This window comes from Aotus nancymaae, unplaced genomic scaffold, assembly GCF_030222135.1.
Source record: "Aotus nancymaae isolate 86718 unplaced genomic scaffold, 86718_ANA_hifiasm-v0.15.2.pri h1tg000010l, whole genome shotgun sequence".
Lineage (NCBI taxonomy): Eukaryota > Metazoa > Chordata > Mammalia > Primates > Aotidae > Aotus > Aotus nancymaae.
Window position 1 is genome coordinate 16,543,696 of NW_026988421.1, and position 21,816 is coordinate 16,565,511.

The 21,816-nt window shown below is 49.2% G+C and overlaps 1 protein-coding gene across 5 annotated transcripts in view; it reads left to right on the top strand.

Moving 5' to 3' along the window:
- Positions 1-21,816, top strand: part of AFAP1L2 (actin filament associated protein 1 like 2) — a 116,224-nt gene that overhangs the window by 55,053 nt on the left and 39,355 nt on the right. For all 5 annotated transcript variants that reach the window (XM_064373810.1, XM_064373813.1, XM_064373814.1 and 2 more), the window contains exons 2-4: positions 11,456-11,584; positions 18,637-18,711; positions 20,004-20,098. In XM_064373810.1, coding sequence (XP_064229880.1) covers positions 11,456-11,584; positions 18,637-18,711; positions 20,004-20,098 — 299 coding nt within the window. The remainder of the gene's footprint in view (positions 1-11,455; positions 11,585-18,636; positions 18,712-20,003; positions 20,099-21,816) is intronic.

Genomic DNA, 21,816 nt, shown 5'->3' on the forward strand with positions numbered 1-21,816 from the left:
CTTCCATCCATGTGTGTCTTTTTTCTCTGATACAAATATCAAGTAAACAGGGACAAACTGTATATATTTGCTTCTTTGTTTGTTTTTTTAGACAGTCTTGCACTGTCGCCCGGGCTGGAGTGCAGTGGCCAGGTTCAAGCGATTCTCCTTGCCTCAGCCTCCCAAGTAGCTGGGATTACAGGCACTCGCCACCACGCCTGGCTAATTTTATTTTATATTTTTAGAAGAGATAGGGTTTCACCAGGTTGGCCAGGGTGGTCTCGAACTCCTGACCTTGTGATCTGCCCACGTCGGCCTCCCAAAGTCCTGGTATTACAGGCGTGAGCCACCGCGCCCAACCTACCAACTTAGATTTATAGCCCAACTGAAAATGTAGCGGCCACCGCACAGCTTCTTTTCTCTGTGTAAAAGCTTCATGCTCTCTGTGTTGAGGAACAGGGGAGGCTATAAAGATAGCGTGAAAATTTCCCCTAACCCCTCCACCAAAAGATAATTGCTATTATCATTTTCCAGCCTTCTTTTTCCCTATCCGACACAGTCTTTCCAATGTGAACTTGAGTGACCCCCAGCAGCCTCTTGTTCTAAGCTAAATGGTTTGTGCTGGCTGTGGGACTTGCCGCCCAGGGAGATACCCAGCTAAACCTCTGTGCCTCCCACCCGCATAACTGGCCCCCGCTGGCTCTGAATGAAGCCACTCTTCTGGTAGATTGCATTTAAGGAATGTCTTAAATGGGCTGAGGAACAAAGGTCTCCCGGGACCCAAAGCCTCTTTGTCTGGCCTGGACCCTGGTGGCTGCTGGAACCTGGAGTGTCTTGAGTCTGCCTCCACATGCCCTCTGAACTGCTGGAGTGCCCCAGGGGCTGGATTTCTCTCACCCTGGGTTCTTTCTGATTCTGATCCCTAGGTGAGCAAGCCACTTGCATGCCCTTCCCACCTGTACCCTTGAGAAAATTATCCCATCAGAGCACCACCCAAGAGAGTGACACCTCCCGTCCTTCCAGCCTGTCAGCTGCCAGGGGCTGCCTCTGGGAGCTCACTTCCGAGCTGTTAACTGGCCAGATGGGGACTTGAGAACCCTTTGCCCAGACCTACCGGACTGACCAGCTCAGACCCTTTAAATAGGAGGAGCTTTCATTAGTGAAGGCAGGTGGTATGTGTCTGTCTATCTGTCTAGAAGCCTATGGTCAGCAGATGTTTTCTAAGCACTGGCCGTAGTTTATCCAAGCACTGAACTTAGATTAGCATTATCTAGCACTATCTAGAACTTGGCAAAGCACTATCTAGGCACAGTGGGGGAGGAAATCAAACCGAAGATATAGTCCCTATCCATACAGAGCTTTCGGTTTGCCCTGTGTGCTATTGGGCTGGACAGACAGGTAGTGCTTCTGGGCAGTTCGAGACACAGTGGATGTGGCCCTTGACAGGACTGAGGTCTTTTCTCCCTCTCTGTGCTTGGTTTCATGTCTTCAGCTGTGACTGTGTGGATTTTCAAAGGCCCTATCTGAGAAGCTTTGGTTCCAGCTGGCTCCTAAGCTGGGGTTGGAATTCTGCTCTTGGGGAGGTTTGTTCCACTGGAGAGGTCAGCAGGGAGCAACTCGACTCGTTTTTCCAGTAGGGCAAGCCACGGCCCGGCCCAGCGTCTGTCCCATCTCCTCGGTTTCAACAGCTAATCTGGGACTGTGGAAGGTGGGCTGTTCCTGGGGAAAGTGTTTTAAGTGATGAGACTCAAAGATAGGTAAGAAAAAGCAGATCTTGCAAAAATGATGGCAAGATGACCCTTGTGGGTCAGGCTGGGCGGGAGCAGAGCATTCACAGCACTAGGAAGTGAAGCAAAACCCCTCTCTCTCTCACCATTTCTTGGAGATGGAGATAAAGAAAAACTTCTTGAGTATTTACATTGGAGAAAGTTATTTACATTTCTGGCTCAGTTTCCTGGGTTTCAAGCAGGCAGAAATGACTACAGTCTGCTTTGGGTGCTGATTTTCAGTGATAAGAGCTCCCACGTGCTTAAGCAGGACAAAAAAACTGAGTACAGTGATATGTAAACATATAGACATCTTGAGATATCTTGACCCTTGCCTTCTACACTCTGGCTTTTTTTTTTTCAAGAGACAGGGTCTCATTATGTTGCCCAGGCTGGATTTGAACTCCTGGACTTAGGTGATCCTCTCACCTCCAGAGTTGCTGGCACTACAGGTGTGTACCACAACCCTGGCTCACCCTTTTTTCTTTTCTTTTTTTTTTTGAGACAGAGTTTCACTCTTGTTGCCCATGCTGGAGTGCAATGGTCTGATCTCAGCTCACAGCAACCTCTGCCTCCTGAGTTCAAGCAATTCTCATGCCTCATCCTCCTGAGTAGCTGGGATTACAAGTGTGTGTCATCACGCCCAGCTTATTTTTGCATTTTTAGTAGAGGCAGGTTTTGTCATATTGGCCAGGTTGGTCTCAAACCCTCGACCTCAAGTGATCCATCCACCTTGGCCTCCCAAAGTGCTGGGATTACAGGCATGAGCCACTGCACCCAGCCCCAGCCCGGCCTTCTGCACTCTTACTGTCCAGAAGGAAAAGGACTTTAGGAGAAAACATATTTTCAAGTATATCTGACTTTATGTAACAGGCATGAGCCTAGAAAGTTCTACATGTAGATCAGAATTGTCATATAGGAGCACTATGAAAGTTTGCTTTTTAAGGAACTTGACACATAATTTTATAGGGTAAAATGACTTCGTAAAGCAAATCATCACAACTTTAGGTGGTTCTTAACCTTGGCTGTGCATTAGACTCACCTGGGAAGATTGAAAAGTCCTGTGCCAGGTTACACCTGGAGCAATGACAGCAGAATCTCTGGGGGTGCACCCAGGCATCAGGACTTTTGAAGTTCCCCAGGTGATTCCAGGGTGCAGCCTGGGCTGAGAATCACTGCTTTGCCTCTTGTATGCATGTCTCAGAGTGGCCATACATTCTGTGAACTTAAAGCAGGGCACGTCCTCTAAAGTCAGCAGTAAGGTGCCTTTGAGAGCATGGCAGTCTGGTGCTGGAATGCAGGAACTGCTGTTCTGTGCAGAAGTGCCTAGCAGAGGGGCTATAAAGATTCTTCCTAGAAAGAAAAAGAAATAAACTTCTCATGCATTGCAACCTGGATGAATCTCATATGCCTTATGTTAAGTAAAAGAAGTCAGACTCCAAAAGCTATTCATGCTGCCATGGTCTGGGACTAGGGAGGGGGAAAGAAGCTGGATGCAACATTTATATGAAATACCCAGAATAGGCAAATCCACTGGATAGAAAGCAGATTGTGGTTGCCAGCCTCTCAGCATAGGAAGAAACAGGGAAGTCACTGCCTAATGAATCTCCTTTGAGGTCACTGCCTAATGAATTCTCCTTTGAGGTAATAATGCTCTGGAACTAGATCGTGGTAATGGTTGCACAACATTGGGAATCTTAACATCACTGAATTGTAAACTTTAAGATGGTTAAAATAGTATATTTTATGTTATCTGTATTTTACCATCACAAAAAAAGAAAGAGGACTGGGTGTGGTGGCTCATACCTACAATCCCAGCTTTTTGGGAGGCTGAGGCAGGAGGATCCCCTGAGTCCAGGAGCTCAAGGTCAGCCTGGGCCACATCGCGAGACTCTGTCTCTACAAAAAATTTAAAAGTTAGCAGGGTGTGGTGGTGTCTGCCTATAGTCCCAGCTACTTATGGGGGGCTGAGGCAGTAGAATCACTGGAGTCCAGGAGGTCAAGTCTGCAGTGAGTCATGATTGCACCATTGCACTCCAGGCTGGATGACAGGGTGAGACCTTGTCTCAAAAAAAAAAGTAAAGTAAAATAAAAATAAGAAAAAAAAATCCTGCTTTCTGTGAACAGGCCAGACACACAGTAGATATTTGGTAAAGGCTGATTCAATGTTTTGCATTTTTGAAGAAAGGGGGCATTTGCTCTGAGGTCACCCTTCTTAGGTGTCATGAAGGGGTCTATTCTTCCAGAAGCTCCTCTCGAGAACTTGAGAGCCCTTTCTGATCAGGAGGAAGTTCTTTGGCATTTTCCTCCCTCCCTGGCATCTGCAGGATGCCGTTGCTTCTCGCAGAAACCTTCACAAGGCTCCTGACTCTGACTGCTCCCCAGCAGTTGGGCTCATGAGGATAATACACTCAGTGGCTTGATCTTGATCTTGGGAACCGTTGGGGAGAGGGGTGCACGTCTTTCTACATAAAGCGCAGGTCTGCTCAGCTTGACATTGGGAAGGAAAATCATGTCCATCTCAGGTCTTCAGCAAATGCAGCTGAATAAATAAAAATGTGTGCATAAAACAGCAGGGAAACCGTGAAGAGTGGCTTTTTCAGCGTGTTGGGAAGGCATTTATGGTTGGGAACTTAGTGACCAAAAAGCAAGACAGCCTCAAGATGAGAAAAGCTGGGGGAGGAGGTCATCACCACGGCCGAGGGCAATGAATCGAGCAGTTGAACCGCCCAGCCCTGCGTGGGCCTTGGAAGTCCCGAACAAGAATCTTATTGACCCTGAGCAGACAACCTTGAACTTTAACAGAGCGGGATGGAAAGCCTGCACAAGGGCCTACAGTTTCCAGAATGAACAACACATTTATGTCTCCTTCCCTCCACGGGAGGACGAGGAAGAGACCAAAATGAAAGTGTGGGGGATGGTGGGGGAGAAAGGAAATGTGGTGAGCGGGTTCCAGGGCCTCGGGCAGCAGCCACATTCCTCTAAGGGACGCCCACCCCTCTGAGCCCTGGGGGCTGAAAAATGTCACTGAGCTTGGCACACACTGGGGCCTTGCCTTTGTTGATTGTTATTTCCCCAAGCCTATAGCTGGATCCCGAAAGGGTGTGTCTGGAGGAGAATCGCTGATGGCCTCCGGTGTGCTTAGCGCCTTGTCAGACACCCAAATCTACAAAACACGACCCTTGACCAGAAAGAGCTTCTGCTTAGCCCCAGAGATAGACACACACCCAGATGACTGTGCGCAACTGGTTTTAACAGTCCACAACCTCAGGAGGGCTGAGTGCCGCTGGTCACGGTGGCTTCATGGAGAAGGGCTGGCTGGACCTGGAATAATGATATTGATCTACAGAGGAAGGGGAGTGACAGCCTGCCCTTTTGACCCTCTCTCGTCCCCAGGCCTGAGTTCCTTCAACCCTGGGGCTTCCCTTCACCTGCCACAGCCTAGAAGAAAAGGAGGGTATTGACATTGTCCCCAGCAGACAGCACCCGAGAGTCACTCTCCCCCACGCATCTGCCTGGCCCACCCGCTCCCTGACAGGCAGGCACTGCCTGGTTCACCAGTGTCTGATGGCATTCCGCGTCTCCACCACTCAGTGCCGACATACGTCGGCAGGTCCTGTGGGCTCTCCCTGTCTCCTGTCCCCAGTCCACTCTTTTTCTTCATCTTTATACCCTTTACCTTGTGGAGTATGAAGGACTGAAGGGCAGGGGCCATGACTCAGATACACTTTCCTGGCTCCCTTGGAATGATTACAGCCAGCAGATGGATGGCAGACACAAGTGCTTTGAACTTGGAAGTGATTGGATTTGATCCCCCATGCCACAACGCACCAAGGATTGGCCAAATTAGGTTGTAATTCAGCCTCCTTAGCCCATTCCCGCAGCTGTGCACTCGCAGGGTGGTTGTGGGAATTGAGGTGGTACAGCTGATGGCATGGGGCACAGCTGATGGCATGGGGCACAGCTGCTGTGATTAGCTCACACCCTCATCATTCCATATGCACTTATGAGTTTTTCCTCTAACTGGCCTCCCTGCCTCTGCTGCCAGCCCCCTTCCATCCATCCTCCCCACTGTTTCAGGATTATTCTCTCTAGTCTGCTTGAAAAACAGCCTTGCATGGCCCTGCAGAATGAGGCACCAACTTCTAAGCAGGACGATAAAACCCTCTTCATCTGCATCACCCCAATCCACAGTTTTGGCCTCAAAGCCCACTTTCTTCCCTTTGAGGCTCACCCCTGCCCCGCCATGCTCCATGTGCCCCCGATACACAGAGCCACTGGGTGGTTTCCCAGACACACCATGTGCTTTCAGGGCTCAAGTTTTCTGAGCATCTTATCCTTTTTTCTTTTTCTTTTTTTTCTTTGAGACAGAGTCTCGCTCTGTCACCCAGGATGGAGGGCAGTGGTGTGATCTCGGCTCACTGCAACTTCTGCCTCCTGGATTAAAGCGATTCTCCTGCCTCATCCTCCCGAGTAGCTGGGATTACAGGCACACGCTACCACGCCTGGCTAGTTTTTGTATTTTCAGTAGTGACAGGGTTTCGCCGTCTTGGCCAGGCTGGTCTTGAACTCCTGATACCAGGTGATCCACCCACCTTGACCTCCTAAAGTGCTGGACTTATAGACGTTACAGATGTGAGTTACTGTGCCCCGCCATCCCTTTTTCTTAAAATGTCTCTGCCCCTCCTCAGTGAGCTCCTATGCATTCCTCAATGACAAGCCAAAATTCCTTTCTCTGATAAACTCAGAGATTGCCTCACTTTCCTCATTGCATTGCTGGTCCTTGGAAACATCCCTGGATTAGTTCTCTTCTTACCCTGTGTTCACTGAGCCCCTGGGAGGCCTGAAGACCCCTTGGGTCACCTTTGTCTCCCCAGGGCCAGGCCCAGTACTTTCCACCCTTTGGCTTGGTACATATTGGCTCACGTGTAATAGAAACAAAGGCCATTTTCCAGGAATCGGGCAGCTTTTGGGAATAGCCAAGGATGCGGAAGTGAAAAGATACTTAGAGTTTCTGTGGCTTTTTTTTTTTTTTTTTTGAAGTGGCAGCAGAGGGACAGCCTTGAGAAACTCAGAAGTCAGGAAAAATGCAGCTTGAGACCCCAACTGCCTCGCAAGGCCCTTTCACTTTCCCTTATCCCCTGAGGCTGAGTTCAAGGCCCAGTGTCCTTGTCCTCAATTTATTCTCCCTGGTTTGGCTTCTTTAAGCTCACTGCTTTTGAGCCTTTTGAGTTCCTGCAGCCGACAGGAAACTCATGAGTAGCTGTTAGAAACAAAACACGACGCGAACTAAGGCCTTTTGAGTTGGGAGACCATGCTTTATTCTTTCTTTTAAATGCTTCCGTGGGCCAGCCTAGTAGATGCTGAATCAATGCTCGTGGACTTGATGGTAGGAAATGTTTGTTTGCAGACCGTCAGGGGTCACATTGATCAAGCTGGATTATGGTCCCTTCTGACTTTATCTCAGGCAAGAGTTGGGATTTTGCCACCGTCGCTCTCCTTTCATTTCCTTGTTGAATTCAGTTTCCCCGTCTTGGTGCTGTCTCCTATTCTGCTCCGGTTCAGCTCAGTCATCCAGGCCCAGCAGCACCATTGCCTTGGATGAGGGCACAGTGATGCTGGCAGTGTGGCTCCCGGCCCTTGGTGAGCCAGTCTGGCTACAGCAGGGCATGGGGCAGAGGCCTCTAGCTCTAGCAGAGAAGCTCCGCTGGGTCAGATGGTGGGAGGCCCTACTAGTTAAGGTCAAGGTCAATAGGACAACTTTTGCTGGGTGCAGCGTCTAGTGATGCCCATAGTAACTGATCCCCACTGATGCTTCTCTCTCTGCGGAGAAGCTCCTGCAGTCCATGCTCTTTGGGCAAACATTTGACTACTGGAAGAGCTTAGTCTCTGCCCTGTACTCTGGTATGCCCAGTGGCAGCCTCCCCCCCTCCTTCCCTCATTGCTGGTTACTTGTAAATCTGCTCAGTGTCATGGTGGCGCTTACCAGCAATGCTAGGGAGACAAGGGGGTGGGGGTGAGGTGAGCTAATAAGTGCAGGCTCCCCACAAAGTGCCTGTTTCTCCTTAGTCACTGACTTGCCCCCACAGTGACACAAATGAAGGCTGCCCATGCAGACAGGGAGCTTATGCTGGTCTGGAGCAGAGCAATCACGAGGAAAGCAGGAGGGGCCAAGGGTTCTAGATGGTGGGCAAGTTGCTGGGGTCCAGGTCTCAGAACAGCTCGTTCATGTGGTAAACTCTAGGAGTTAGAGCCAGGCACAGTGGCTCATGCCTGTAATCCCAGCACTTTGGGAGGCAGAGGTGGGTGGATCACCTGAGGTCGGGAGTTCGAGACCAGTCTGACCAACACAGAAGAAACCCCTTCCCTCCTAAAAATGCAAAATTAGCCGGATGTGGTGGTGGCACATGCCTGTAATCCCAGCTACTCGGGAGGCTGAGGCAGGAGAATTGCTTGAACTCAGGAAGTGGAGGTTGCGGTGAGCCTAGATCACAGCATTGCACTCCAGCCTAGGCAACAAGAGTGAAACTCCATCTCAAAAAAAAAAAAAAAAAAAACACATAAGACAACACAAACAACAACAACAACAAAACTCTAGGAGTTGGTCTCATGGACACCATTTGGGGGAAGAATTGTTTGGGTTCTCAGTGTTGTGACTATTATATAAGCTAGATAAGTGGAGGAGATGCTTTGAAAAATTCCATCTGTTCCAATATTTTGGCTAGATAGGACCTGCTAGATACCTGGATTTTTAGTGGGCTTGTCTTTAGTTCTAATCCAGGCTACTAAACTTTCATTTATTCATTTAGTCAACAAATACTTTTCTGGGGGACTAAGTTTCCCTCTGTCACCTAGGCTGGAGTGCAATGGTGTGATCTCGGCTCACCACAACCTCTGCCTCCCAGGTTCAAGCGATTCTCCTGTCTCAGCCTCCCAAGTAGCTGTGATTACAGGCATACACCAACACGCCCAGCTAATTTATTGTACTTTTGGTAGAGATGGGGTTTCTTTTTTTTTTTTCTTTTTACTTTTTACATTTTTTTTTTTTTAATAGATATGGGGTTTCACCATGTTGGCCAGGCTGGTCTTGAACTCCTGACCTCAGGTGAACCACCCATCTTGGCCTCCCATAGTGCTGGGATTATAGGCGTGAGCCACCATACCCGGCTGAGAGAGATGGGGTTTCATTGTGTTCCCCAGGCTGGTCTCAAACTCCCGAGCTCAGGCAATCCACTCACCTTGGCCTCCAAAAGTGCAAGAATTACAGGTATGAGCCACCATGTCCACCCAAGTCCACAAATATTTATTGGACATTGTGCTGGGCCCTGGAAATGTGAGCTCCACACAAAGCCTGTCCTTGGAGCTTGCAGCTAAATGGTGATGCAGACAGCTACACTGTGGCACAGTCAGAGCTGTGAGAGGGTGTCTTAGTTTCTCATTGCTGTGGTAACAGACTACCAAACTTGGTGACATAAAGCAACACGAACTCATTAATTTACAGTTCTGGAGATCCGAATGTGAGAGGGGCCACAGGGCTCTGTTTCTCTGGAGGTTCTAGGAAAGAATCTACTTCCTCGCCTTTTCCAGATTCCAGAAGCTGCCTGTGTTCCTTGGCTCATGGCCCTTCCTCCAGCCCCAAAGCCAACATGGTGGCATCTTATCTCCCTGACTCTTACCCGGCTCCCTCCCTCTTATAAGGGCTCACCTGCACAAACCAGGATAATCTCCTTAATTAAATCACATCTGTGACATCCCTTTGCTATGTCAAGTAGCATATTCACAGATTCGGGGGGGTCAGGTCATGCACATCATTGGGGGCTCAATATTTAGCCCACCACAGAGGCCAGTGCTGGTAACATGGGATTATCTGGTTAAAGAGGCCCAGAGAAGGGATCTCGGGAGGAATGTTATCTAGACCAAGACCTGAGGTGTTACAGCGAGTAGCTTGTTAGACATGAGCAGGGAAGGAGAGGGCGCCCCACCCTGCCCCACACACTAGGAGTGTTGGATGAACCACGAGGTGATGGACAGGCAGGTGTTAACTGTTTCTCTAAGTAATCATTGGTCACAGCCAGTGTCAGGGAAAGGCAGGCTCCTAATAGAAACACCTGAAACCAATCGGCAGCTTCCAGTAAGCTCTCGGGCAGGACAAGTAACGCGAGATCCCAGAAGTATGCCAGCGTATAAAACGCCAAGTGACGGGGTCAGTCCTCACGCTTGGTTTCTCAAGTCGCCCATGTGGTTGTGCTCCAAGCTGGACTGCTTTTTCCTTTCCTTACTGTTCTAGAGCTTTTTTTTTTTTTTTTTTTCTGAGACAGAGTTTCACTCTTGTTGCCCATGTTGGAGTGCAATGGAGTGATCTCCGCCTCCCGGGTTCAAGCGATTCTCCTGCCTCAGCCTCCTGAGTAGCTGGGATTATAGAAGCTCGCAAAATACAATTAGCCTGGCTAACTTTGTATGTTTGTAGAGGCGGAGTTTCCTCCACATTGGTCAGGCTTGTCTCGAACTCTTGGCCTCTAATAGTGCTGGGATTACAGGTGTGAACCACCGTGCCCAGCTAAAGCTTTTTAACAAATTTTTACTTCTGCTCCAAAACTTGCCTCAGTTGAATTCTTTCTTCTGAGAAGGCAAGAACTGAGGCTGCCGCAGATCCGCGTGATAACTACCACCGGTAACAGAGGGACACGTGTGGTTTAGCAGAGGAGAAGACCGTGAAGCATGAGAGCCAGAGAAGGAAAGAGGGGTGCAGTGTCGGGGCTGCGGAGTATGACGGTGACCATGGGTGAGGCTGCTGCAGTCTGCGGGGCTTTGGAGGCCAGGTGGGGCTTCTGAGGAACAGGTGTGGCTTTTTGTTTTTTTGAGATGGAGTCCCGGTCTGTTGCCAAGCTGGAGTGCAGTGGCATGATCTCGGCTCACTGCAACCTCTGCCTCCCCAGTTCAAGTGATTCTCCTGCCCCAGCCTCCCAAGTACCTGGGACTACAGGCGTGCACCACCATGCCCAGCTAACTTTTGTATTTTTAGTAGAGATGGGGTTTCACCATGTTGGCCAGGATGGTCTTGATCTCCTGACCTCAAGATTCGCCCACCTCAGCCTCCGCAAGTGCTGGGATTACAGGTGTGAGCCACCGCTCCCGGCCTCAGGTGTGGCTTTTAAACACGGACAACCTGTGAACAGATTTGTACTTTAAAGCCATGCAGCCAAGATGTGGCTTGGAACTATAAAACTTCAGAGCTGGAAGGAATTTGACAAAGCATTTGACCTAAAAGACCTAAGAAGTACTGGGCCCAAAGCCACCCAGAGAGGATCAAGATGAGACCAACCCTGATTCTAGCCGCAGCTCTAACAGCAGAGCTCAACGGCCCTCAAAACACTTTGGAGGTAGTGCTTTCTTAGTTTCCTGGAGAGCCCTGTGAGGGCAGACTTTGCAGTGAAGGAGATAGAAAGTTGGCAGATGAGGCCGTCGTCACTCCTCCAGCACCTGGTAGGCTTGGGGCTTCAGCGGGGGCTGTTCATCTCCAAGCCAAAGGCCTGTTTGTCTCTCCCTGTGGCCCTGAAGCTGGGTATCCCACCTCCTGCCCATTCACCCCACATGCTGCCAGACCTCACAGCAAACCCCTCCTCTTGGAACCAGAGGGTTTGAGGTGTATCTGAGCTGGACCTTTGGAAAGAGGGCAGGTGCTGTAAGTGTCTTCTGTTTTCTGTCCCTAGCCCTGGAGCAGCTGCTGACAGAGTTGGATGACTTCCTCAAGATCCTGGACCAGGAGAACCTGAGCAGCACAGCGCTGGTGAAGAAGAGCTGCCTGGCAGAGCTCCTCCGGCTCTACACCAAAAGCAGCAGTGAGTGTGGGTCCCGGCGGGGCAGAGGCCTCCTTGCAGACAAATGGCTGTCCGTGCGGGTTGCCGCAGCTAAGGACCACAGGCTGGGCACTATAAACACTTATTTTCTCACGCTTCTGGAGGCCAGAAGTCTAAGATCAAGGTACCAACAGGTTTGGCCTCTCCTGAGGCCTCTCTCCCTGGCGTGCTGGCGGCTGCCTTCTCCCTGTGTCCTCACATGGGTTTCCTCTGTGTCTGTGTCCCAATCTCCTCTTTTTATTTAATTTAACTTTTTTGAGGCAGAGGCTCATTCTGTCACCCAGGCTGGAGTACAGTGACGCAATCATGGTTCATTGCAGCCTCAACCTCCTGGGCTCCCAAGTAGTTGGGACTACAGGTGCATGCCATCATGCCCAGCTTTTTTCTTTTTCTTTTTTTTTTTTTTTTTTTTGGTAGAGATGGGATTTCGCCATGTTTCCCAGGCTGGTCTCGCTCCTGGGCTCAAACCATCTGCCCTGCCTCGGCCAGGATTACAGTGCCAGGATTACAGGCTTGAGCCACTGCGCCCGGCCCTAATCTCCTCTCTGGTTTTGTTTGTTTGTTTTGAAACCGTCTTGCTCTGTCACTCAGGCTGGAGTGCAGTGGCATGATCTCCACCCACTTCTACCTCTGCCTCCCAGGTTCAAGCAATTCTCTTGCCTCAGCCTCCAGAGTAGCTGGGATTACAGACACCCGCCACCACACCTGGCTAATTTTGTATTTTTAGTAGAGACAGGGTTTCACTGTGTTGGCCAGGCTGTTCTCAAACTCCTGATCTCAGGTGATTCACCCACCTTGGCCTCCCGAAGTGCTGGGATTACAGGTGTGAGCCATTGTGCCTGGGCCCTAATCTCTCTTTATAAGGATATCAGACATAGTGGATTAGGGCCACCCCAATGACATTATTTTAACTTAGTTACCCCTTTGAAAACCCTATCTCCAAATGCAGTCATATTCTGAGGTATACTGGGTGCTCGGATTTAATATATGAATTTTGAGGAGACACACTTCACAACATAGCAGTGGTGTAGGACTGACCCAACTTGGGCGGGAGCCCCAGAAATCTCTCACCGCTTGACATAGCCCATGAATGAGGTTTTAAAGTATTTTCAAAGCACTCTTCCTTCATGCTGGTTGAAAGTAGAAATGGAATAATAAACTATAATAATAGCGAGGGCGTATTGAGCATTCCCAGGAGTACACGTAATAACCCGTTTCATCTTCAAGACCTCTCTGTGAGGCTGGTGCAATTGTTAGAGAGGGAAACGGAGACCTGGAGAGTTTAAATAACCTGCTCAGTATGATATAACCCAAGGGAAAACATAGTTGGAAGACTGTGTAAATTGCAGAACCCTGAGTCCATAATTTTTCTGTCTTTTTTTAATTGAGATAGAGTTCGTGTATAATGTGCACATATGTAAAATAATTCAGTGAGTTTTGATAGTTGTTTACCCCTGGTGTCCTTATCACCCAAAACAAGATATAGAACATTTCCATCATCCAGAAAGTTCTGTCTTGGCCATTCCCAGCTGCCCAACACAAGCAACCATTGTGCTGACTTTCTCCTGGCATGGATTAATATTGCCTGTGCTGGCGCTTTGTAGAAACAGATTCATATGATGTGTACCGTATTCCTGGGTTCTTCTCTGGAGTTTCACCCATGCCATTGCGTGTGTCTGAATAGATCACAATCTGTTTATCCTTTCACTCGTTGATGGGCACTAGGATTGTTCACAGATTTGGAGTATTATGAACATTCTTGAATAAGTTCTTCTTGTGGACATATAATTTTCTTTCTAGCAAATTCAGATTCTTTTAAGAAAGGAAAAACCTTTTTGTGAAGTCCTAACAGTTGAGTTGATTTTGATGTCAGATGTTTGAGAATTGGAAGTGCTGTTTGGGGACAGTCAGGGACCATGTGAGGACATCTAATCCATCTGCCTCTCAGCAGGGGCAGCCCACGTCCTGCCAGAAAAGGGAAGTCTCCACCTGCCCCAGTCATCACAGTCCAGAAATACTTCATTGTATCCAACATGAGTATGCCAGATTACATTTGGAGGCCTCTCCCCTCCTCTGTTCCCTGTGGAACTAGTCTCTGGTCTCTGAATAGCAGTCGTAAAGCCGAGGCATGTTGGTATATGCCCATTTGCCTTCTCTTCTGGAGGAATCATCTGCCCTAGCCTCTCATCAGAGGTGTTTTCCTTCAGCCTTTGCAGTTTCCCAGGCTCCCGAAGGCTTTGTAGGGAGCGTTCACCAGCCTACCGCCTGCCGCTGCGAGTGCTGGTCAGCAACACATCAAAGAAGTCCACCATGGGAACGCAGATGGGAACTCCACATTACAAAGCGGGAAAGCTAGAGGGGGATGACTCACTCCATGAAGGATTCATCAGTGGAATCCTCTGTAAAGCACACTCCCCAGACCACTTAGATGTGCTCCACCTTGAACGTTCAATGATAAAGAACGCCTCTGTTGGGAACTGGAAAGCACCTGTTTGTGATAGGTCTGACTCATGGTTCTTGGTGCTAACCACTCTGGCAGCGCCTCCTACGTGGGGTCTCTTTTGAATTAACCTGTGATGTGGCTTCCTGTAGGATAACCCTTTTGTTCTGCCCTTGATCAGTTCTTATAAAGTCAGGCCTTCCCCTCTCCTTGGACTCTGCAGCTCGTAGTGGGTGGGAAGCTGCTGGGAACTGGTCACGGGTTCCCCAAGGTGAATCGCCTCCAGAGTGCCACCCATGCATAGCCACTCTGAGGCTTGGGGCTTGTGTTCTCAGAAGAGAAGCCCACTTGTTAGTAGCCACTGTTTAACAGAACTTCCCTTCTGGTCCTCTTCGTACCCCTTGACTACAAAGTGGGTAGACTCTGCAGAAGATACAATAGCAGCCAATATTTACTGTGTACTGTGTGTCCCTGTACTTAATGTAGTAAATGACATGCATTCATTCCTCATCCCAAAGCTTATTCCCATTTTACCCACAAGGAAACCAACCCTCTGCAAGTCACTTGCCTGAGGGCACATGTTTGAGGTCAGAGCCAGAGCTTGGGCCTGGGCAGGTGGACCTGACCTTATCTCCGCCTGCTCTATCGCACTGCAGTAACTTGTGTTGCACAGGACAGAATCCTAAACACACATACCACACCTGAATTTACAGCATTCTTTCCCTCAGCCTCCCAGGCCTGCCTCTATCAAAAAATTAGCTCAGCCTGTTGAGACTCGTAGGTAGAGGCAAGGCGATCATCTCTAGATAGCCGTGGTCCACACAGGCTGAGCTGTTGGGCACTTGCATGCATTTTGGGCAGGATGTGTATGTGTGCATTTACACTTTACAAATGGAATTGTCTATCTGGGTTTCCTTATCTTTGATTTTTTTTTTCTTTTCTTGGTGTAACACAAATTTTCTGCATTCTTTGCTTTTTGTCTGGATGGAGAGGTCAAGGCACAAACTAGGATCTGTTTGTGGAGGGCTTGGGTCCCTGGGGTCTCTTTCAGCCTTCACCAGTGAGAGCTGTGTCCCCACCCTGCCAGCCCCCACACCCGCCTCACACTCCCACCCCCACCCTCAGAGGCTCTAGGGATGTTTCAGTGGCTGCCCCTCTCGTAGAAAGCACAATTGTTCTCTATCCAATGGTAGCAAAGAGGTTCATGTTCTTCCTCCCCCACCCCATGCCAGTTCTTTGGGAAAGACCACCCTCTGCAGACCTCCAGGCACTTCCGGCTCACCTTCCCAACACCTTCAGGCCATAGTCATTTCCCATCCACTGTGTGACGATTGGATTCAGTTCTGTGTCCCCTGCTAGACTATGGGGCTCACAAAGGCAGAGACAACATCTGTTTTGTTTTCTGCTGTATACCCAGCACTTAGTACAGTGCAGATGCTGAATGCACTTCTGGAGATAATTTGAGTGAATGATAGAAAGTTCTCTAGCCCAAGGCTACCACCTCCCAAACAGGACTGAGAAGTCTGGCCTCCCTGTCCGCAGCCTTTCTGTCTGGGACCAGGTTTACCGAACTTTTCCCACAATTGCAGAAGGTCTCAGGAGCCTCTTACTTCCCAACCTGGATAGTCCTGGATTAGCAATCCTCTGGGAATCAAAACCAAGTCAGCCTCAGCCTACAGCACACCCAAGGTGGGCCGATGCACCCTCATGAAGTGGCCAGCCTGAGTTTTCTCTGCAATTTACAAATCGTCATCTTAGAAAGCACCAGCTCAGAATCGAACATTTAAAACAATAACATTTATCTTTTATTTTTTTGTACAGATGCGTGAACTTAGTTAATGATATAAAAAAAAGAACACTGAACACTATTTATGTTCCAGTTCCTTTTCTGATTTTTATCAGCATTATCTGAGTATTTTGGAGCACTTGTGGTTTGCCTCCGTTTCTGCTTTACATTATTTTATATTTAGAATTGCTGCATGCACACATTTCCATGTGTTGACAATTCATAAACTTTTTCTGCTAGTCTGAAACATGATCTTATAATTAAACCCTGAGTCTTGGATATCTTCATAAACAGCAGACACAGAGCTACCTTGGGTGGAGTTCAATGCCGGATGAATCCTAATGTTTAACCAGCCCTCTATTGGTAGATGTTTAAGTTGTATTCTTTTTTAAAAAAAAAAATTATGCAACATTGCAGTGAATGTCCTCAAATAGAACTTTCTGTAAATGCTGGAGTTTATCTGCAGGATAAATTTCTGGCAGTAGAAATGCTGGATCAAAGAATATGAACACAAAAATTTATCCTCTAAAATGGCCATGCCAATTTATGTACTCTTCAGTAATCCCTCTAGTTTTGAAAGGTGACTTGCTGTTACATGTGTTGATGTGCCGTGGTTTATGTTGCCATTTTCCTATTGTTCAGCCTTTGAGTCATTTCCCATGTTTTAAGCTGTCATTTTTCATCTTTGTTAGTTGCAAGGTTACCTTACCTTTTCAAGCCCCTAGTACCTGAGTTTTGTACTCTTGAAAACGGAAGAGTTTGGTTGAACAGGCAATATTTCGTCATGATTGTTTTCCATGCTATGCAGACAAGAAAACAGAGGCACAAGGGTTAGGTGCTTTGCCCAGATTTATGCCATATGGCAAAGCTTTGGTTGAGACCCATCTCCTGCCTCTCCCTGCAGGGCGCTTTTCCCCTGCATCATGCTCTGGAGAAGGGACCCAGCCCCCTTTGAGTCTCAATGGATGGGAGTCTGAGTTCTGGTTCTCTCCATTTGTACCTCATAGCTCCCACCCATAACTGCTGCAGTCCCTGGCACGGGGTGACATTGCTGACTGGTCCTGTCAGGGCAAGGCACCAAGGTGACGAACACAGGCACTGATCACTGAGGCTGCCTTCAGCCCCCTCCTGTTCCTCTTGGCTCTCGGGGCCCTGCTCTTCAGGCCTGTTGGCTGGAGTTCGGGCGGTCTGTGGCCGTGGAACAGAGTGATGCTGAACTGCTTCCTTTGCCAGAGGTTAGAATTGGGTCCTTTGGCTCAGTAATGCAGTCTCCAACCACTGGAATTTATCAGCCACAAGTTTCTAGGAAATGCAAATTCAGGTTGCAGAAGAAATTCAAGAGGATTTTGACGAAGAGAAACACTAGGATGAGCTTCCTCTGAAGGCTTCTGAAGAAAGGGGCCTTGGGGGATTGGAAATGGAGCAAGAGTTATGAGGCCAGCTTTTCTCTGCCCAGACAGGCATGGGAAAGGTGATTTAAACTGTGCAGAAGTGATTTTAAAGGAGAGCATGGGTTGTGTCACCGCAGGGTATAATCTATACGGTAGAGCCAGTGGCTGGTGGCTCTCCAGTTCTTACTCTTGGGATACTTACCCCTTTAAACTCAAAACTCGTGATTTGGGTATTCCAGTCCCCCTTCACCCATCCAATGGCCCTAGAGGCCTGGGAGCTAAACTTCCAAGTCTTCAGTGTGACCTGCCTTATCTACACATCACTTGGATTAACCCATTCAAGTAATTCAGACTAGAGTGAGAATGACAGAATTTTTTTTTTAGATGGAGCCCCCCCTCCTTCTCTCCTTCTCTCCTTCTCTCCTTCTCTCCCTCTCTCCCTCTCTCCCTCTCTCCCTCTCTCCCTCTCTCCCTCTCTCCCTCTCTCCCTCTCTCCCTCTCTCCCTCTCTCCCTCTCTCCCTCTCTGCCCCCACTCCCCCTCCACCGGCTGGAGTGCAATCTCAGCTCACTGCAACCTCTGCCTCTGGGATTCAAGCAATTCTCCTGCCTCAGCTTCCCAAGTAGCTGGGATTACAGACATGCGCCACCATGCCCAGCTAATTTTTGTATTTTTAGTAGAGACGGGGTTTCACCATATTGGCCAGGATGGTCTTGATCTCCTAACCCCATGATCCACCTGCCTCGGTCTCCCAAAGTGCTGGGATTACAGACATGAGTCACTGCACCCAGCCTATCAGAAATATTTTACAATTTAAACGTAATGCTAGGAAGCTCAGACACATCTCTACTTGGTGGGATAGAAGGCAGATCTTTGAACTTAAGATTTCTTTTTTTTTTCTTTTTAAGATGGAGTCTCACTTTGTTCTCCAGCAGCGGTGCGATCTCTGCTCACTGCAAACTCTGCCTCCAGGGTTCCAGTGATTCTCCTGCCTCTGTCTCCTGAGTAGCTGGGATCATAGGCACATGCCACCATGCCTGGCTAACTTTTGTATTTTTAGTAGGGAAGGGATTTCACCATGTTGGCCAGGCTGGTCTCCAACTCCTGACCTCAAGTGATCCGCCTGTCTTGGCCTCTCAGAGTGCAAGATTTTTATTCCTTAAGCTATCCTTCTGTATCTTACCTGCCCCCGCACCTTCAGCCAGGCTAGAAAACTAGCAGTCAGCAACTTGTCATTTCTCTTTTGGAAATCTGTCAGCTCTTTCCATGTTGGACTACTCTTTCAATCCCCTGAAAATGCTGTGTGCTTTTACTGGAACACAAACAGATGAAAAGTGCTCTGGGGGAACAGAGTTTCTAGCTGGAGGCCCTTTCTCTTCATGAAGTCACACGAAGCCCGTGTCTCCTTCCTTCTGCAGGCTCCGATGAGGAGTACATTTACATGAACAAAGTGACCATCAACAAGCAACAGAATGCAGAGTCTCAAGGCAAAGGTATGTGGCTGGGGTGCTGAAGGGACGGCCGCTCCGGGGATGCGGGGAGGTCCAAGCTGGTTCTCCCACCTTTCCTTCCTCCCAGCCAGCATACAGACCGGCCTGGCGGAGTTATTTTTGGAAGCCTCATTTTGGTTGGTGGTATTTTGGGTTGATGTATTTTGGGATGTTTCAACAGGCCACCCCCTCCTTGCCCGTTGGATAAGGAATCTGGCCCTAAAACTTTTTGGCTGTTCCCAGCATCATCCCAGGAACAGGAAGTCATAATTCAGATGTTCGAAGAAAGCAGCTGTGTGTGGTGCTGATCCCACAGTTCTGCCTTTATGTCTTTAGATAGAAGTCTGTGTTGAGGAAGAGGAGAGAAATAAATGGTGGTGTCAGCGACTGCCTTGATATCAAAGATCATGTTCAAAGGTGCTGTCTTTGGCGGAACGTTTTCTCTCCCGTGGGAAGGACATGTGATGTCTTCCGTGGTGCCTCACTTTTCTGCTCTGTTTTGCTCTCTGCTTTCCCTTAAAGCCTCCAGGGAGGCCCAGAAGTATGCCAACCTGCCTCGTTGCAGAAGAGGCAGGCTAAGAAGCTCCATCTCCTAACTCCCGGGCCTGTGACTTGAATGCAAAGGCTTAGAGAGGGGTGGGAACCAGCATTGCAAAGCACTCAGTCCTGTTGAAGGCTTGTCTTTGAGACATCAGCCACCAAAGCCCCGAGGTCAGGCCTGCCCGAACCTGTCTGTCCCAGGGCTGGCTGAAACGGATATGCTAGGAAGTGTCTTCGGCACCATTCCTTCCAAGTGCACTGAGGGTTGGTGGCCTAACTTCCCCACTGTGGCTCCTTCGCTTCCTGCCCCCCACCAAGCCTGGGACTTGGCAGAACTCATCAGATGAGGTTGGCCACTCTGGCCAGGGTCACTTGCCTTCCGGGTAAACTGTGGGAGGAAAGAGCCATAATCACAGGGTCCATGCTGAGAGCGGCTGAATATAGTGGCCACTAGGCAGCTCCTCTGCTGGCCGGAGCTCTGTGGCTAGACCATTTTTTTTTTTTTTTTTGGCATGGGGGGTGGGTAGGGGAGCAGGTACAGAGGCTGCCAGCAACGCCAGGCACTTGACTGGAGCACTATTGCACCCTATTCTTGGAGGAAAAACAACTTCAGCTCCAGGGACCGCCTGCCTGGGTAATTAACAACTGCTCAAAAAGAACTCACGGGGTGCATGTGACTGGGCATTTCTGAGTAAGGAGACCCTGTGTAAGGCCGAGCATCCCTCACCAAAGCCTTCTCCTTTTGCTGCCTGCAGTGCCTGAGGAGCAGGGCCTGCTGCCCAACGGGGAGCCCAGCCAGCACTCCTCGGCCCCTCAGAAGAGCCTTCCAGACCTCCCACCACCCAAGATGGTAAGTGTCAGCCGAGGACCCCTGATTTCCCTGATGTGAGCCCCTTGAACTTCCAGTTGTCTTCACAGGTATCTGCCCACCAAGTGTCTGGCATTTTCTGTGCAGCTGCTGTGTACAGGGACTGGGGCAAGGTGCAGTTAGGGACAGAGCAAAAGTAAACCTGCCTACAGGTGATTTGCTTGGGGCCACAGTACCCCAGAAGCTGAGGGCGCTGGGTCTGGGGAGATTTGATCAGTGCCACCTGATGCTACTAAGGCTCTACCCAGCACCATGTGGACAGGGCCGTGCACAGCTGTGGTCACCAGCCTAGGCTACAGTGACCTTTACAAACTTTGCAAAAGCCAGGTGCAGTGCTGCATACCTGTAGTCCCAGCTACTCAGGAGGCTGAGGCAGGAGGATTGCTGGAGGCCAGGAATTTGAGGCTATAGTACACTGTGATTGCATCTGTGAATAGCCACGGCCCCAACCTGGGCAACCTAGCAAGACCCTATCTTTAAGATATAAAATAAATGAATAAATAAATAAATATAATAATCCCCTACATTGTTCTACAGTTAAAAAGTAAAGGAAAAGTAAAAATTCATAAATCATATCATACTGCACTTCCTGTTTGAACCTTACCAATAGTTCTCATTAAACATAGAAAAAACATCCCGTTCCTTAGCATGGCCCCAGGCCCATGATCTCGCTCAGTCGCGTGTCCCACCCCCTTATCCAGGGTCTTCACTGGCCTCCCTTCTGCCCCTGGATTCTGTCACTGTGGTCAGGGCTGCTTAGGGACTTTGCACCTCCCGGGCCCCTACCACTTTCTCATCTCTCCAGAGTTCTTAGAGACACTTCTGCTGACCTGGCTAAGTGAGGCATCCCTCCCCCATCTGCACCCGGGTTGCTGTCCACCCACCGCCAGTTACCCACTCTGTGGCACCTGCTACTGGAACAGTGCTGTGTACTGCCTCCTCTCCCGACGTCGGCTCCCTAGGACAGGGACCTTGTCTCTCATTTACTATTTTGCGTCCAGTATCTGCAGACATGGACACATGCAGGCCATACATAAATATCCATTACTTTGGATGGATGGAATTGTAAAATTATATGGATGTGGGTTCAAATCCCAGTTCTGCCTGCTACTAGCTCTTTGACCTTAAGCAAGTTATTTCAAGTCTCTGCTCCTCTATTTCCTGGTTTATATGGAAGAAATACTCACATCTGTCTCATCCGATGGCCTTATTCAATGGGCTGAGGCTGGCAGCCCTTTGGCACTGTGTGTGGCATACTGTGCTAGTATTCAGTGAGGTAAGTGGTAGTATCTATATTTTAAGAGTGAGGAAACCTAATGTCACACAGCCTATACGTGACAGAGTCAGAATTTGAACCCAGGCTCCATCCTCTGTAGGGGATAGCTGGGAGGGATCCTGGGTAGGGAGTAGGGTCTCAGCTTAGAAGGGTTTATATGGGTAGCCAGGGGGCCTGTGGTCAGTACCAGCAGGAAGCTAAGCTCCCGCCGAGTGGCCATCGCCTGATCTGTGGCCTCTTGTTTCTGTAGAGGAGGTCCCAGCCTCAGAATGGCTCTGGACCGGCCCCTTCATTCGTGCCTTCCTGGCAGGCAGGGGCCACAGCTGAGGATATGACTCCACTGTGTGGGGTGGTGGGCAGTTCCAGGGTATCTGGGGCAGTGTCCCATTGCATGCCGTCCGTCGAGCTGGGTGACAGCTGGTGG